This window comes from Hermetia illucens, chromosome 4 (genome assembly GCF_905115235.1).
Source record: "Hermetia illucens chromosome 4, iHerIll2.2.curated.20191125, whole genome shotgun sequence".
Lineage (NCBI taxonomy): Eukaryota > Metazoa > Arthropoda > Insecta > Diptera > Stratiomyidae > Hermetia > Hermetia illucens.
The window spans coordinates 42,485,782-42,502,533 of NC_051852.1; the positions used below are offsets into that span (position 1 = coordinate 42,485,782).

The 16,752-nt window shown below is 43.9% G+C and overlaps 1 protein-coding gene across 1 annotated transcript; it reads left to right on the forward strand.

Moving 5' to 3' along the window:
- Positions 1-38: 38 nt before the first annotated feature.
- LOC119653842 lies at positions 39-12,808 on the forward strand. Its single transcript, XM_038058888.1, has 4 exons — positions 39-193; positions 260-321; positions 12,269-12,383; positions 12,440-12,808. Exons 1-4 carry the CDS (start codon positions 159-161, stop codon positions 12,507-12,509), a joined length of 282 nt encoding a protein of 93 aa, XP_037914816.1. The 5' UTR covers positions 39-158; the 3' UTR covers positions 12,510-12,808.
- Positions 12,809-16,752: the final 3,944 nt, after the last annotated feature.

The following is a 16,752-nucleotide window of genomic DNA, read 5'->3' on the forward strand; positions in this document are numbered from 1 at the left end:
GGAGGGAGAATGCGATGAGCCGAGGCACCAACCGCCAATAGCAGTTCATTGGCTTCGTATGGACCATCTTGGCCTTGGCGGTGGAACAGCTGATTCTTGACGTTTTGTCAAGTGATTTTCTGGGAGATAAACAAAGTTTGTGGTTTTTTGCTGGTGCAATGGAGCAGAGTTTACAGAAGTGCATTAGCGAAATGTAAGTAGTTGTTCGTTTCCGACAAGCTGGGACTCACAACTATCTAAATTGTCCGTTCTTTTACAGAATTTCGACTCCAAACACGACTGGATGTCTGTTCGCAAATAGGCAGGGATTGTGCTATGGGGGTGAGTCGAATGCTGATTAAAAGTTTATGTCCAGCATGACAAAGAAAACTGAATGCGTTTATGACATTAATTAAGAATAATGCGTAGGACGTGACATTGAACAATTTGGCAAATGATCAGTTTTACTGCGCGTTGAGTCCACTTAGCATTTTTTTCTTTTATGCCATGTCATGTCGTTGACACCCAGTCTAGAGAGCCTAGTGCAGGACCCTCAACGATTAAAAACTAATTTCTAGTCTCCCCAAAAGTGGCCACAATTAAGTTTGTTTGCCATTAGCTACGTATACTTATAAACACACGTTCAGTTTCCTTCTCCATTCTCCACAGACGTGCTTATTTTTTGTTGTTGTTCGTACACGGAGGTGTAAAAGCTGAAGAAGACACGTCCGCTCCAGCCCAACCATGCGAACATCGATTTAGACTGAGCGCGCGTAGGATTCACATCCACCAAAGACCACCCCGGCCTATCAAGCCCTTTAGACACTCGTGCTTCCCGTCCTTTGAGCTCCCTCTCCGTCACTTTCTGCACCAGTTCTTTCTGTGTTTTTACGATCGCGGAGGAAACTCTTCTCTCTTCTCTCTTCTCTTTCAGCATCTTCACCACAATATTCTTTGGACTCACGTTCTTGCCCAGCGGTTGGTTCCGATTCCTCCTTTCCATGGGCTGGATCCTTCGCTATGCCACCTTTCGTAGACTCGTTCCATTTGCATTACCGAAGATAATACAACGCTGACTTTGCCACATTTTTGCGTTCTGCGTGCCCCTCGATACGTCTGACCTGTAGAGCACACTCATTTCTTTCGCAATCATGCTCGCTACCACCAGTAATGCCTCATCTGGCGTAATTCTAAGAGCGCTTCCAATCCTCGGTCATCAACGGGTAAATTGAACTCACTTACTTCCTTCTCTGAGAGTTAACAAGCAGGGCGGAGGTGCTTGAAGCAAAATGGATGGCACCGTTTCAGTTAAAATCACTATTTCGGCCCACCAACATTCGACAACATTTTTACAAGTGCCGCAGTGGCACTACCTGCCTTTTGGCAGAATGCTCCATATTCAGCTTCACAGTATACTTATTTCTACAGTTCGTTATTATGACCTCGCCAAGGTCAGCCCGGCCATTTATAGCCAGGACTTTATCGCTCGTATTGTCTTCTTCGCGTAGATCTCCATATCCTCTGGGTACTTTGTTATAAAAACTACAACCAGGTCAACAAGAAAGCCGTCGATTATAGCCTCTTCTGGGATAGGAAGACCAAGCACCCCAGTCCACAGCAGGGGACCTCCGCTGTGACAATATATTCTTTGAGGCCCTCATCCGTCCCGTACCGTACGTCCTTGAAAAGTAAGTAAGATTCGCCGAATATCCAGGTACATCTAAGACTGTCAACACCCCTTTAATTCAGTTCCAATTGGCGGAGTTAAATCTAGCATGACACAGCTATCCGATAGAACTCAGCACGTATTTTGTCAGATTTACCACTGTGCTTAATGCATCCGCCAAAAAGGGCGCCGAAACACATAGTGTAATTTCGACAAGCCATTGTTGCTTTCGACTATGGGTAGCAGTTTGTTGTAAATAACTCTCCACATCACTTCCCCATTGTATAACAGACAGATCGGGCGATATTACGCCTTATCTTCAACTTTTGCTTTCTCCTCCTTTTAGGCTTTAGGCGCTTCGAAGTTGTTAGCAAAAAGGTCGGTCCTAGTCTTCACTGGCAGCTTTAAAGCTCCGTTAGGGGTGCGACTCATGACTAAATTCTTGTTGTCATAGTTCCCACTTCATATTTCCTGCCGCTGCTCTTCGGTTACGTCGAGCTAAATCACTATTTGCCTACTACTACTGTCAAGCCCTGACACCGAAAGTACAACCCTGCCGTGAAGTCAGTCGAGTGAGAGGAACGAGAGCGATAAGTTCGAATAAAGCGTGTCCGTTTATTTAAATTCTCGTGTTGTGATTTATTATACCAAAAATCCCATGTCCACACATCCTTGACAGGTCAGAAGTGGGATCTTTTGGTTAAATACACAATCGCCGTAATATCGTAATCGTAAAATTGAAAAGTAAAAAAAAAAAAGTAACATTTTCGTTTTCGACGTGATCAACCACCGCCGCCGCCATTGTTTAGTCATCGATAACATTCGCTCAGCCACCGGCTATCTTTGCCGTTTGTCGTTCTATTCACCGAAACAAACTTGGCGATTCGAATATCGTCACAATCCACCGTACGCCGACGCCGCTGCTTAGCAAACGACAGATATTGCTAAGCCGTTGTATATTCGTTTAGCTTTCGAAACAACCATCGCGAAACCGCCGTGTGTCTCTTCGTCGTACTCACGGAAACAAACGAAGTGCCGCCTTGTTCGCTTGTGTTTTAAAAACCCTTTTTTTTATTGTGCCGTTCATCATTCTAAACAGAATGCCTTTGATAAAAGCGGAATCTCTGAAAGTAGGAACATTGAGAGAACTGCTACGGGAGAGAGATTTATCGACAAAAGGAACAAAAGCCGAGTTAGTAACACGACTTATTGAAGGCGCTGGCACCGACGAATTCGATATCGAAGACGAAAGCAATGAGCTCAAATTGCTCCGAGATGTCGTGAGCTCGCTTGCAGCCACAGTCGAGAGCCTTTCAAAGAAAATTGATAGCAAATCGGAGAAGCACAACTCGGATATCCCTAAGAAAATCGTCTCCGACGATCATTTCAATCATTCTCATTCAATCAGAGATATCGTTGAACTTCTTCCTGATTTTGAACCGACAAAAACTTCGTCATTAACCGCCAAAGCGTTTATTCAACGAGTCCGACAGCTAGCCACAGCATACAAGTGGAACGAAGCCGCTGTGGTATTTGCAGTACAAACGAAACTCAACGGTCCGGCGAAATTGTGGTTCGACTCTTGTGGATTAATATTCGAAAACTTAAAAGATTTTGCCGAAGCATTAGAGAGCGAATTTCCCCATGTGGAGAACGAAGCCGACATTCATTTTCGTATGAGTTCGTATATACGAAAACCGACAGAACCAGTCATCGACTTTTTCTACCGAGTTTACGCCGAGGGAAGAAAAGGACAAACATCGGATGCCGCTATCATCCAGTATATCCGACGTGGGCTGAATCATGGCCCTGTTCAAAATGCCATCGCTCCATTAAATTTTCAAACAACGAACGAATTGTTAGACGCGGTAAACCGATTTTTAGCGAACCGTCAAAGATTGCCAGAGGCATCGCAACGAAAACCGGAAAACGACGGACATTTCGAACCGATTAAAAAACTGACAGCTACCCCAGTGAAAAACGCGAACCGTGTTTGTTATAATTGTTTTAAGCCGGGACATATTTCGGTGAATTGCCCTCAGCCGCAGCGACTTGAACGATGTGCAAAGTGTTCAAAGACAGGACATACAACTGAATTTTGTAAAAGTGTCTTGCCCGCGAGTCGCAATATTAATCAAGTGGTATCGGACGGAGTGCCGGATCAAGTGTCTCGGGAAACCGGTCGCATCACGAAAAACATTCTATTAGACGATATGGTCGTCGATACCTTTATTGACCCGGGCAGTGACAGAACTCTAGTGCGCGAATCAGTTGCAAGAAACTCAATACCGTGTGACCCCATCATTCTTAAGGGATTTGCTGGTGGTTCGTTCGTTTGTGATAAAAAAATAAATGCGGTGATTACCATAGACGAGTGCGTTGTCAACGCTGTTATTTACGTTGTGAATGACAATCTAATTCCTAACGCGCTACTACTAGGTTCTGACGTATTACTGAGTAAAAACCGTCGAATGATTATCGATTCCGATGGATGCCGTTTCGAAACTATTAAGCCGTTAAATATTAAACCTGAAACAGAATTGTCGAGCAACGAAAAACGACAGTTTAACGAAATGATTACGGAATTTCGACAGTGCTTTGCCGAAACAATACCTGAAATGGGAAGGTGTCAAACGAAGCAGATGGATATTCAACTGATACACGATAAACCAATCCAAAGCCGCGCATACCGTATCCCGTTAGCGAAACGTCAAGTGGTGGACCGTATCGTACAGGAGCTTCTAGATAATGAAATTATTCGTCACAGCAACTCGACTTACTCTTCACCCATCGTATTGGTGAAAAAACAGAATGGTGAAGACAGATTGTGCGTCGACTATCGAGCGATTAATGAAGCAACAAGAAAACGCCCGTATCCTATGCCAACTGTCGATGAGATCATGTCTCAAATTGATGACAGTACCTACTTCATAACATTGGATCTATTTTCTGGCTACTATCAAATAGAACTCACTGAAAGCTCAAAGCAATATACAGCTTTCATAACTCATAACGGCCAATATGAGTTTAATGTTATGCCGTTCGGTTTGGTTAATGCTCCAATGGAGTTTCAGAGTGTTATAAGCGGAATCATCAGACAAATGAAATCGAAACGTGTGATCAACTACATCGACGAGGTTATAATTGGTTGCCGAGATATTGCTGAAGGAATGGATCTTCTGAGAGAATTATTGACTATCCTGAAAAACGAAGGCTTAACCCTACGACCATCGAAGTGTACATTCTTCGCTCGAAAAATAGAATTTTTAGGACATACCGTCTCCGAAAATGGTATCATGCCCGGTACTTGTAAAATCAATGCCGTTGTGAATTTCCCGACTCCGACCTCAATTACCGAAGTTCGAAGTTTTCTCGGTCTTACCGGTTTCTTCCGAAAGTTTGTCCAAAATTATGCGCTAATAGCAAAGCCGTTAACGTCTCTATTGAGAAACCAAATTCGAGAATTCAAATGGACCGAAGAGTGTGAAATCGCCTTTAATTTGCTGAAGAAGCATCTGAGTGAAGAACCAGTGTTGGCGCTATATAAACCGACGTCCTTCCACGAAGTTCACACTGACGCGAGCATAATTGGTTTGGCCGGAATACTCATGCAGTCAGAAGACCAACTTACATGGCGAGCCGTATTTTACTATAGCAGACAGTGTTCAGACGCAGAACAGAAATACCATAGCAACGAACTGGAGGTGTTAGCAATAGTGGAATCACTGGAACGCTTTCGATTCTATTTGCTGGGGAAAAGGTTTCGAGTTATCACAGACTGTAATGCGATATCGAGTACAAAAACGACGACGCCATTAAATCATCGAGTGGCCAGATGGTGGTTAAAACTTCAAGAGTATGATTTTGAAGTCACACATCGTTCCGGAAGCCGAATGCATCACGTAGACGCATTAAGCCGTAAGCCAGCCGAGCCATCTGCCCATCCCAATACCGTTGCCGATCTTATTATGGTGGTCGAGATAAACGAAAACGATTGGTTAGCATCAATGCAACGTCAAGATCCAGTTTTGAAGGGAATTATCGATGTACTTTCCGGAAAAACACAGTCCACACAAGGATCGCAGCTTAAAACTGACTATAAACTGAAAAACGGGAGATTGATGCGACGCTTGGGCAGTGACCTAAAATTTGTCGTACCCAATCCTGTGCGCTGGCGAGTAGTGCGCAGTCACCACGATGATGTTGGACACCCTGGTTGCGAGAAAACACTGGCGAGACTTCGAGATTATTTTTGGTTTCCAATGATGCGTCGCTATGTGAAGTCGTATTTAGCGTCGTGTGTTGAATGTTGTTTCAACAAGATACCAACCGGAAAACGTGAGGGAAAAATGTACTTCGAAGAGATCGAGCCGATCCCTTTCCGATGTCTACACATTGATCATCTGGGACCGTTTCCACGTAGTCGAAAGGGAAACTATCACATTATTGCTATTAGTGATCCCTTTAGTAAATATACGATTCTGCGAGCAGTCCGAACCACCAACGCTAAATCCGTTATAGCACTCCTGATTGACGTTTCTGCTTATTTTGGACTACCGAAGCGAATTATCAGTGATCGAGGCAGCGCCTTTACAGCAAAAGAATTCAAACAATACTGCGATCGTAACGATATTCTTCACATCAAGGTTCCAGTCCGTACGCCTCGGGCAAATGGGCAGGTAGAGAGAGTTAATCAAACTATACTCTCCCATCTGCGCTGCTCAACGGAAAACCAACACGAATGGGACACTTTACTACCCATGGTCCAGTGGTCCTTAAACTCCCAGAAACATTCAACAACCGGATTTACACCGAATCGAATCGTCTTCGATTTTGAACTGCGAGATGTAATTGCTAATCGAATGATCCAGGCCTTAAACAACGAAAACGATACCGATACCGAGACGACCTTAACATCAATCGAAATTCGTCAGAAGGCTGCAGAACGAATCATGAATGAAAAAACACGTTGGAAGCTAAGATTCGACGCGAAACACAAATCACCTACGACGTACGAAGAAGGAGATCTTGTGGTTGTGGAAAACGTTCCGACCGCAACAGGCGAATCGCACAAGTTGGAGCCAAAATATAAAGGTCCCTATATAATTTCGAAGGTTTTACGACACGACCGGTACGTAATAGAGGACCTTGCCGATATTCGAGGTCGACGACGCTATAGTTCTGTCTACACGAGTGACAAGCTCAAGCCGTGGTGTTACTTGAGTCCGGAGATTGACTGCTACGAGGAGTCCGATGAAAACCATGAACCTGAAATCGGGTCGATTTCAATGTCAGGAGAGGCCGAGCTGTCAAGCCCTGACACCGAAAGTACAACCCTGCCGTGAAGTCAGTCGAGTGAGAGGAACGAGAGCGATAAGTTCGAATAAAGCGTGTCCGTTTATTTAAATTCTCGTGTTGTGATTTATTATACCAAAAATCCCATGTCCACACATCCTTGACACTACTTTGGTGGAGAGAAAACAGTAGAAACAATCTTTTTTAGAGGCAGGTCACCTATAGTGGTCTTCGCAGGCTTTTTATATTACCACATTGTAGGCCCCACCCCAAGGGTTTATATCGACATGATCGTACAACTTTTTGAAGCAGCTCCTCCGAATGCCTTCTTTTAACAGGCCAGTCTGTATGCCTCTTATCAATTGTCGCTACCGGGCTTTCTCCTTTGTCTCTATCAAAGCGTTTTTGCTCGGAAACGTGCGACCCACAAAATTGGGACTTCGTTGTTCCACCAGTATTTGATGCCTACTGGGGAGCAGTCGCCTTTTGAGCATAGTAACATCACATGTTTCCATCGCCCATTGGGCGATTTGAATGACTTTCTCTGGCGGGATCGTCTAGGGATATATCAGGCTTGAGCGCCGCGGAGAATATGTGCTTTCGCCGTCTACCCGGCAATCCACACGGCATTCTGCGAAAACTTTGATTTCCATACAGATTGCCTGGTAGTCACTATGACTAACTCTACTGGCTAAAGCGGTGCTTACATATGTTAATGATCCATTATAGACCCCTTCCACTGAAAAGTAGTGTAGAAATTCTTGAGTACCATGTCTAGTCCCGCGAACGCTTTAAGCAGAACATGGTTGAGGTTGATTCGTATCAACCACACTGGTGCTGCTGCCGGCAATGTGCTAATGATCGACACCCTCCTTCCCTTTGGACAGTAAGTAATTTGGGTCAGCTCCACAGTCGTTGCTTGCCCTTTCTCGATTTTATCTTCTTTCGATCTATCCTTTGGAAGCAACTGTTTCACATGTTTTCCTTTGCTGAGATAGCGCCTGATGAATTGCCTCCTAGTTAGGCGAAAATGTTAATTCTTTTTTGCAACCATTGCGTCGTTGGGGAATGTTCTGCTATCATCCGTTATTTTTGCAACAGTTTTCATTATTGCAACAAATTCATTTACCTCGGATATAATTATAGACACCACCACGTCCGAACGAGGGATGGATAGCATCAGTATTAATTGTTGTCGCGGTTTAGGTGAGGCAACTGCAAAAATTTCGCGGCTTTGTAGATTACTCATTGTCACCATATCTGGCAGCTAGGGATAAAATGCGCACCGATCAAATGAGAGGATAGAGAAATTTAAGGTCTCTTATGGATAATCGGCGGAAGACGTTTGCTTCAGTAATTGACAACAGAGCGTCAAAACCTTTAATCGCCCGGTGATTTGACATCTAGACGCCACGATCATCAGGAACATAGCTCGGCTGCCCTGTTTCGCTACAACCTGATTCACATAAGCTACCGACTAAATGGGCGAAGGAAATGAATCTCTATCATCCGCTCCTACCAAAAAATTACAACGGCTCGCCACCCCTTATTTCATTAAATATTCGTAGAGCTGTTCCCGCAATATGCGCGTTGAGCAGTACCGCTTTATTACTTGTAACGACCCAATTCAAACTGTCATCATTGAGTGTGTCCGACTCAAGTCAACGCGGAAGCCGAAGACCCAGCAATATGTTCCAAAGAGCGTGTACAGAATTTACGCAAATTGATCCTACACCAAATCACTGATAAGATTGCGTCTCGATTATGTGTTGATATGCCACTACTGCAACTACAGTCACTGGTGTAACTGGTTGCGGGTGTCAGGTTGCATGGCCAGAGGATTCAGAGCGAGATTTGGGCGACCGTAGAGATCCACTAAGAAAAATTCGTTTGGAATGTTGATACAACTCACATTGCCAAGCTGACTCAAATTAGCTTTGGAAATACCAGCGAATGGGCGAAAAATAAAATGCAGAAACTATGCTGTACCCAGTGAAACAACCGTAGAGCTTTTTCGGACAGGGCAGCTTTCGGCGACGGAAGCAAAAGAATGTTGGGTTGGACTTTTTGGGGTTGCCTGTCCACTAGACTGAGTAGATTACAGCCGAAGGTGCTGATCGAGGTTCGACAAGCTCGAAGAACTGGAGGTGCCTTGGTCTGGATCGGCTGAATAATTTCTGGTACAATAAGTTCACCAGTATACAAGGTTGTTTGGCACATATCGTAAATCAGGCCATCAATCGGCCGGTGGAATTTCCACCTTTCTTTGTTCTTAAAAAGGGCACGGGGTAGGACCCCCGCGGACACCAAACCGGTTGTCAAACCTCTACAAATTCATAACGGAGTGGAAGGGTGAACGTACACCTCGCGACCAATAACTTTCCGAGGAGTAAAAGGGCTGCCGAGTTGGATCGAGCGGTTGCAGCAACAAGAGACCGGCAAAATTTGGAAAATTGCTTTATTGATTACTCCAAAACAGCATTTTGCATGCCTGGCTAATCGATGTCCTACGTCTGTATCGCACTGATTTAAAACTAGGAAAGTTTTCGACTATTGTCATGGAAGAGGAGTTCTGCAAGAAACCCATGCTCGATTTGGTGATCTGAATGAAGAATGCGAGGTGCTGAAATTAGGGGAGAAAACAATTAGAGTACTAAATGTGTTCACTATCTGCATCTGCATTCGGAATATTTTCATGGATGAAAAACGATCTGGATATGATCTACTGTGTCCAAATACGGGATATGAGTTTTTATGTCCGAATTCCGAATGTATCACCCAAATTCTGCCGTGAAGCAGATAAATTTGCTCCATGACATCGGAAATAGGGGCGTGGTTAACGTTGCGGCATGACATCGCAACAAGTCAACTGCAGTAAGGAACGACTACATAGGTTTTCAAAACTTTCAGGTATCTAACTACTGCACGGTCCAGGGGTCATTTTCGACATGCAACTCCGACTTTTTTTCAGTTTTTTCCCTAGAACAGGGTTACGCGAGCAAATAACCTTTTAAATCAAGGCGACTGATCCTTGTGCAACACATCTTCGATACAATATAGATGAGTATCTTTTCTAGAAGGAATTGATTAAGAATAAGCAGGAGTTCTTTGGTAGCCTTGAACCACTTCGCTGAATTAATCATAAGGGCCAAAAAACAATAATAACACTCACATCGAGAGCTACCATCGCACAGCACTTATCTGCCTCAATTACCGCCATCGAAATTCTATACACTCTATTCTACTATGTTCGATTCCTCACGTGTAATTTTACAAAAATTCATCTGTCCTCTCCGATGCGTGGGTCCGCAGGCAACAAACAGGGGGATTCGTGCGAGCCTATCGAAATAACATCACACGAGCTAAACTGGAATGCAAAAAAAAATATCTCGATTCGACCGCTCGCGTGGAGCCGGAAAACTCCGGACCCGAGTGCCGAAATCAAAAGGGAGGGTCCACGACAAATCGCGTTCTCGAACGATGTTCCTCCTGCCTCAGAAGTACGATAAGGAACGGTCTTGGAGGTTTCCACCCTGTCTTGGCATTCTCAGGCCTTTATGTCCTGGGACTCTCAAATAGTCTGGTTAAAACCATGCTGCAGAATGGTGTATTCTCTCACTAACCTACCACCGGCCACCACCAGCAGCAGCGCCCCTTTCATTTTAAAGTAAGTAGGATCATCCCAGCCTAAATGCTTGGCACTTAGTGCTAGTATTAGGTAAAATCCGGCATCCGTCTAGGTTGTGATAACTCGGAAATGGAAAATAAAACAAATTTTCATGCCAAAATGTTTAATTTTGTTTAGAAGGCATTTTGATCGGATAACTCGCTGTTCCCGTGTTTGCATAAGCTGTCGTTTGTGCGAAACGTAGGTGTTATACCGGAGATCTTCTTAGACAAGTCGACGGATAAGATGGTCAGAAACATTAAGCTCCATCATTTACACTTTTTGAATAAATTCTGCAGATCAGACAGTGTTAGAATGTCGCAAATGTTTTTTGCGTTTTGCTACAGATTCTGTATCGCCGCCTGATGCTTCCAACTCACCCGGCGCACTTAAGAAAATTAGAGTTTTCTAAATCGGTTGATTTTGATTTGATTTCTGAAGAATTGTTGGCCCTTACATGAGGATTGACGATTCCGTAGCCTACATAACTACGAAATCTATGAGCGATACCATGACCGTCCGGTTGTGGATAAAATCCGGCTCAATAGGCTACGGTGGGCGGGTCACTTAATCCGTATGGATGAGGATGATCCAACCCGGAAAGTATATAAGGGCAATATCTATGGTAGAAAAAGGAGGCGAGGCAGACCCTGCTTGAGATGGAGCGATGGCGTAGGTCAGGACGCTAGACAGCTTTTAGGGATATCGAATTGGCGGACCTCAGTGCAATATCGGGATGTTTGAAGTTCCTTATTAAGGCAGGCCTAGACCGGATATCGGTTGGTGCACCATTGAAAACTGCGCTGGAAAACGTGGTGGGTTAAGTGGACGATGTCACTTTTTTCTGAAACAGTACTTGAAGAAGGAAGCAAGCAGAATTGGACTGAAGGTAAATATCAACAGATTCGAGTCCTATTCTTTCCTATTAGTGACCAGAATATCAAAGGTGGCACATAGTTGATGTATGCAGGAATCGTTCCTTAATCCAGCATATGCAACGATGAATCCACCTTCATTGTTTTCTCCAAACTCTGAATGCAACTATCTCAACACGAACATCAAGTTGAGGCTTCCGCGCTAATGTTCTCTTTGTGTTGTTATATAGGAGTAGCACACGAAAAGTAATCACCACCATTACTCTAAACTTTGACGGATAAGTCACATGTTGATACAGACCCAAAACCACATTAGGTACGTAATCGTCCCATGAGCCAAAATCGGCTTCTTTCACCGTCGCATGCCTTAGCCGCCTTTACAGTGACGCCAGTTATTTTGGCTGCGTCCCTTTTATCAGACCTACTTTCTTTCATTCGACATTCGCAACTAAATAAGCGTAACGAAATCTATACTGCCAGTTCAACAGGTTACTCATGTCCTCCAGAATGATATTGTCTATCGCTCCCTAGTCCCTCCCCTCAACGTCCATTGTTTTTTTTATCTGGAAGGTATCGTTAGTACAGTTATTATACGCTGTTAGCTATTTGATTCCCCAATATTTTCTAGCTCCGGTGGCAGAGCCAGTTAAAGCTCTTATCCTCTGAGCTGAGAAAATATTTGTTTCAGCACATAACACATATGTATAACTTCAATCCGATGTCAAAGTTCCAGCTGTACCCTATTCTAAAATTCAAAATTTTGTTCTGTTCATTTTCCAATTTCAGCCGCTGGAACAGCTTCGGAGATTGCATCAGGAATAGCAGTGGCCATTTCGGAGCAGGCCTGTAAATTGGAGCCGAATGCAAATCCTCCCATCATTGCTTTGGAAGGAGGAAACAAGTGAGTAGCAATAGATTCTTTAGGAGATTGATTACTGATATATTGTTTGCTCTCAGAACTTGTTTGATTCAGAGAAATGGAGCTGTGACTGGCGTCATATTCAAGCAAAACGGAAATCAAAGATAATTTATAAGACGGGCTTCCAAAATATTATTTTTTCTTGCAATATTCGTTTACGTGTTGATTATTACGTTGTAGTTTACGTCAAGGAACAATTAAATGTTGAATTTATCTCTAACGATACGTAAAGTTAGAAGCTTGTATGGAAATTGATTGTGTTTATGTTTTTCTTTCCTCAATTGGCGAATGTTTATTGGAGGAACCGTTGAAAAGTAAAGTTTTGGCAAAAAGGAGTTATCTACCGTTTCTTTTGTACCAAAAAATGAATATTCACAGAAATACGAATAAATAATTATTGAACTAAATTCTTATCAGGTCAAATAGCAATACCGCAATCAAGTGTAACCCCATACGTCTATCAACAGAACCCATGAAATATTTTCAAGTGATACATCATAATTCAAAGTCGAGGTAGTAAATACAGCTCTTCATATTAAATTAACTAATCTCAATATTTAGATTCAGTTGTTGCTTTCCTATCAATTCATCGATTCAAGTTCATGTACAGGGAACTGAGAGAGGGGAAGGGGAAGTTTTTATACGGAATTTAATAATGCAGCATTGATCAATTTACGGATGAAAACGGGAGGTTTTGTGAGCTTAAGTATTGATCGTTGCTTAAAAGTATGTAAAAGTAATCTCTTGTAAAATTATCTATTATTTTCAAATAAAAATAATGAAATATTCCTCTAGACAAAAAAGTGTAATTAGTGAACTTGGACTGAAGGTTTTCGTTAATGCCATTGATTGTTTGTGTGGTATAGCGCGGCAACTACACGCACCATCGCTCGCGGTTATTTGAAATGGACTTCAGCTCCGCCACGACTTTCCGAGATGCTCGCACTCCTCTACAGCGCCAAGTGCCCTTGGGGCAACCCACAAGCCTGCCATCTTGCGAGAGTGGATTCCACTGCATGGGTGTAGCCCGCAATGCAATTGTCGCCCCTGCTTAATGCTGCCACTTCCGTCTTCCGCCCACAATGCATACGAGTGGCAGGCCTGTGCGCCGACCAAGTTCTTCATTTGAGATAGTGTCAAGCCAGCGCACTCCGATGACACGACGCAGAAAGGTATTGACGGAAGCTTGTAGCGTCTGGGTAACAGTGACAGGAATACCCCTCTTGCGTAGAGCTCTCCCGATATACTCCCTATTCACGATATCGAAAGCTTTCTCGAAATCGCTGAAGGGCAAATGCAGCAAAGTTCTGAACTCTACACACTGGTTCAAAATGATCTTTAGGTTGTCGATTTGGCCAATGCAGGGGGATTCCGAGCGGAAACCAGCCTGCTCTCAGTCGATCCAGCTTTGGAAATGTTCTTTGATGCGTTCCAGAATTTTTTTTAACTATTATCTTTGCAACGGCAGGGAGCACACACAGATACCCCTCCAATTGTCACACTCAAGACGGGTCAAGGGCTTTTCTTTGCGATCTTGACGATCATCCCCTTCCATTTTCCGGGAAAGGTCTCGGCTTTCCAAGATTTCTGTACGAGTGAAACCAACAAGTGCAGCGATAAATAATTCTATGGGGAGACCGTCAAACTCAGGGACTTTACCCCGTTTACGTGCATTAATGACCGAAATGATTTCTATTCTGCTTGGAGGAGCAGCCCGTATCCGCATGTTACGGTGACTAGCCATTTCCACAAGAGGAGGAACTTCACCGGATGTGCCGCAGTTAAGAGCCGTGTTGAAGTGTTCTCTTCACCTCTTCAGTTGTTCATCATCGTGGATGAGGAGTCGACCGTTGTCGTCCTTCACAGGACCATCGAAGGATTTGCGACCACATTCAAGCTCTTTCGTGATCCGGTATACTTTCCTGAAATCATTGCGATTTATGGAATCTTCCGCTTACCTGACCAGCGCAAAGGCAAATTTCCTTTCGTTACGGTGTACACTATGCTGAACTTGTCTAGATTTCGCTCGGTGTCGGGGTTTAAGCACATCACATCCGTCATCGTTTAATTAGGATCCGCTTTACTGCCGATGTGCCATCGAGCAAAAAAATATCTCCAGAATCATCGTTCAATCGGATTCAGAGTTTTGAGTCCTTATTCTAATTTTAGTCTGCAGTTGAATTATTCTTGAGAGCTTGCTTCTCTTACTCTTGTCGTTCTTCATTGCCAAATATGAGTTTGTCCATGTTTCCACCCTATTTTACATACTTAGTGGCCAGCTTCCATCGGTAACTTCTCTCGTGTTGCTAGTGATAATCTGTGCTGCTTTATCAATTTCAGTAATAGATCTTATATTGCCTCTCGAGGATCATGATTCGTGCGCTCAAGTTCGTACATCGCCTGTCTGTCCTCCATGGACTTAGAAATGGACTGGTTGGAAGTGGTTCCATGCCCAATGCAAAACCTCTGCGTTTGTAGTCCTGTGGGCCGAGAGTGTGACGCATTTTTTTATCCACCACTCGCTGACAAAAGATGCTATATTAAGGAATGCCGCCGCAATGCGGTGAATTCTTGCATGGGGACATTATCGGAAACGGGTTTGTTGCTCAAGTCCAATCTCCGTTTCTCGATCTCAAGCCTGACACCGGCGGAAGTTGGAGAGCTCCGAAAGGAGGTTTCCAAAAAGGTAAATGGGGAACCTGTGGGAACTTGGTTATAAACTGGTAGCCTGAAAAATCCTGGCTCTGCGAAAACGGTACTCACTTGAGGCCGAACAGATGGACCATATTGCACCAGGCACTATTCCCTACACATACCGAACCGGCTGATGACAGCAGTTTGAAAAGGCAGTTCTCTCTATGAAAAACAAGAAGGCGCCAGGTACCGATGGTAAACCGGCAGAGGTTTACAAACTCGAGGGTGTTGAAGATTGTGGCCACCTCGGTATATCGCTTGCATACCGACCACTGACATGACCAGAAAGGTGTTCGAAAAAGCTCATCAGAAGTAGACTCGCTGAAGTGATATGTGCCGCCGAAGACTTATCGGCAGTTAAGCTTTAGAGCAGAGAGATTCACAGTGGCTACTGTCATGCAAGCCGAGGATGCGGTTCATCGAGGGGAGACACACGTTCGACTCAAAGATGAGCTTTTTCGAGCAAACCAAAGCAGCAACGGATGAGGCTGCAGCTGGAGTTTCGGCCTTAAGTCGGTTAATGGCAAACATTGGCGGTCCTACGTCTAGCAGACGATTTCTTCTAATGATTAGAACGCAGTGTGCTCTACTCTACGGCGCCGAGGTATGCACTGATGTTCTTAGCTAGAAGGTATATCGTAAGCGCCTTAAGGAAATACAGAGACGGGGAGTTTTGCGGGTGGCTTTTGCCTACCGGGTCTGAAGATAAACGCCAACAAAATCAAAGTTTGAGAAGTTAGTCTGACGGGTCAACGCGCTCTCCCTATCTGCATTAATAACTCTTTCCGCGCGGTTTGTAATAAACTTGCTTTTGACAAATTCACTTGATCTCTGCATCTGAGATCTTACCTCCCAATTATTCTACAAATGTCGGTACGTTCAAGGTGCAACCTGTTCCGATTTCTGACTCACCGTTTTCTCAAGGGTTTTTCAGACTCATCGAATTCGTTTTGTGGAAGAGGTTCGTGGGCTTCGCCGGCTACCGCTACTTTAGGTGATGGATTGCGGCTTTGTCATCTTGTGGTTCTATCGTGATGGACCGATTCTTATACTATTTTCCCCTCAAAGTTTGTAAGGTATGTCCGGAGCATGCTTTTCCGGTTGGATTATGTGCCTCTCACAATTTGACCCTGGTAACTTGAAAAGATGAATAATGTAGTTCACTTCTTTACGCAGAATTTTAAGTTGGAGCTGGCTATCATGGAGTCATGTTCTTGCTGTTCGATGCATCCATTTTGCTGGGGTGCATATGAGACGACGTCTCAAGGGTTATCCCGAAGTGGCTAAGTACTTCATGCCTTCTGAATAAAGTTTTTGATGCAATCGGTTGTCTTACTCTCTTACTCTTGTGTTTGATGAAGTAAGACTCACTTCGGTGATCAATCTTCTTTCACCCGAATAATATGCAGCGTATTGCTTCGTTGCAAGGGTTACTCTGAGCCTCATTCTCCTCTTGTCTCCGACTGCAATAGCCTCCTCTCTTCCATGTCTGGCTATTTGAGTTCTGCCTAAAGCCTTTGTTGTGAACTGTGCCTGGGTGAAAACAAATTGCATTTAGTTGAGATATGAGGAGAACGTTGTTAATCCACTGATGCAAATTGCGAACCATGGTAAAGTGGTCACTTACCGATCTATGATCCATAGACTCTTATCAATA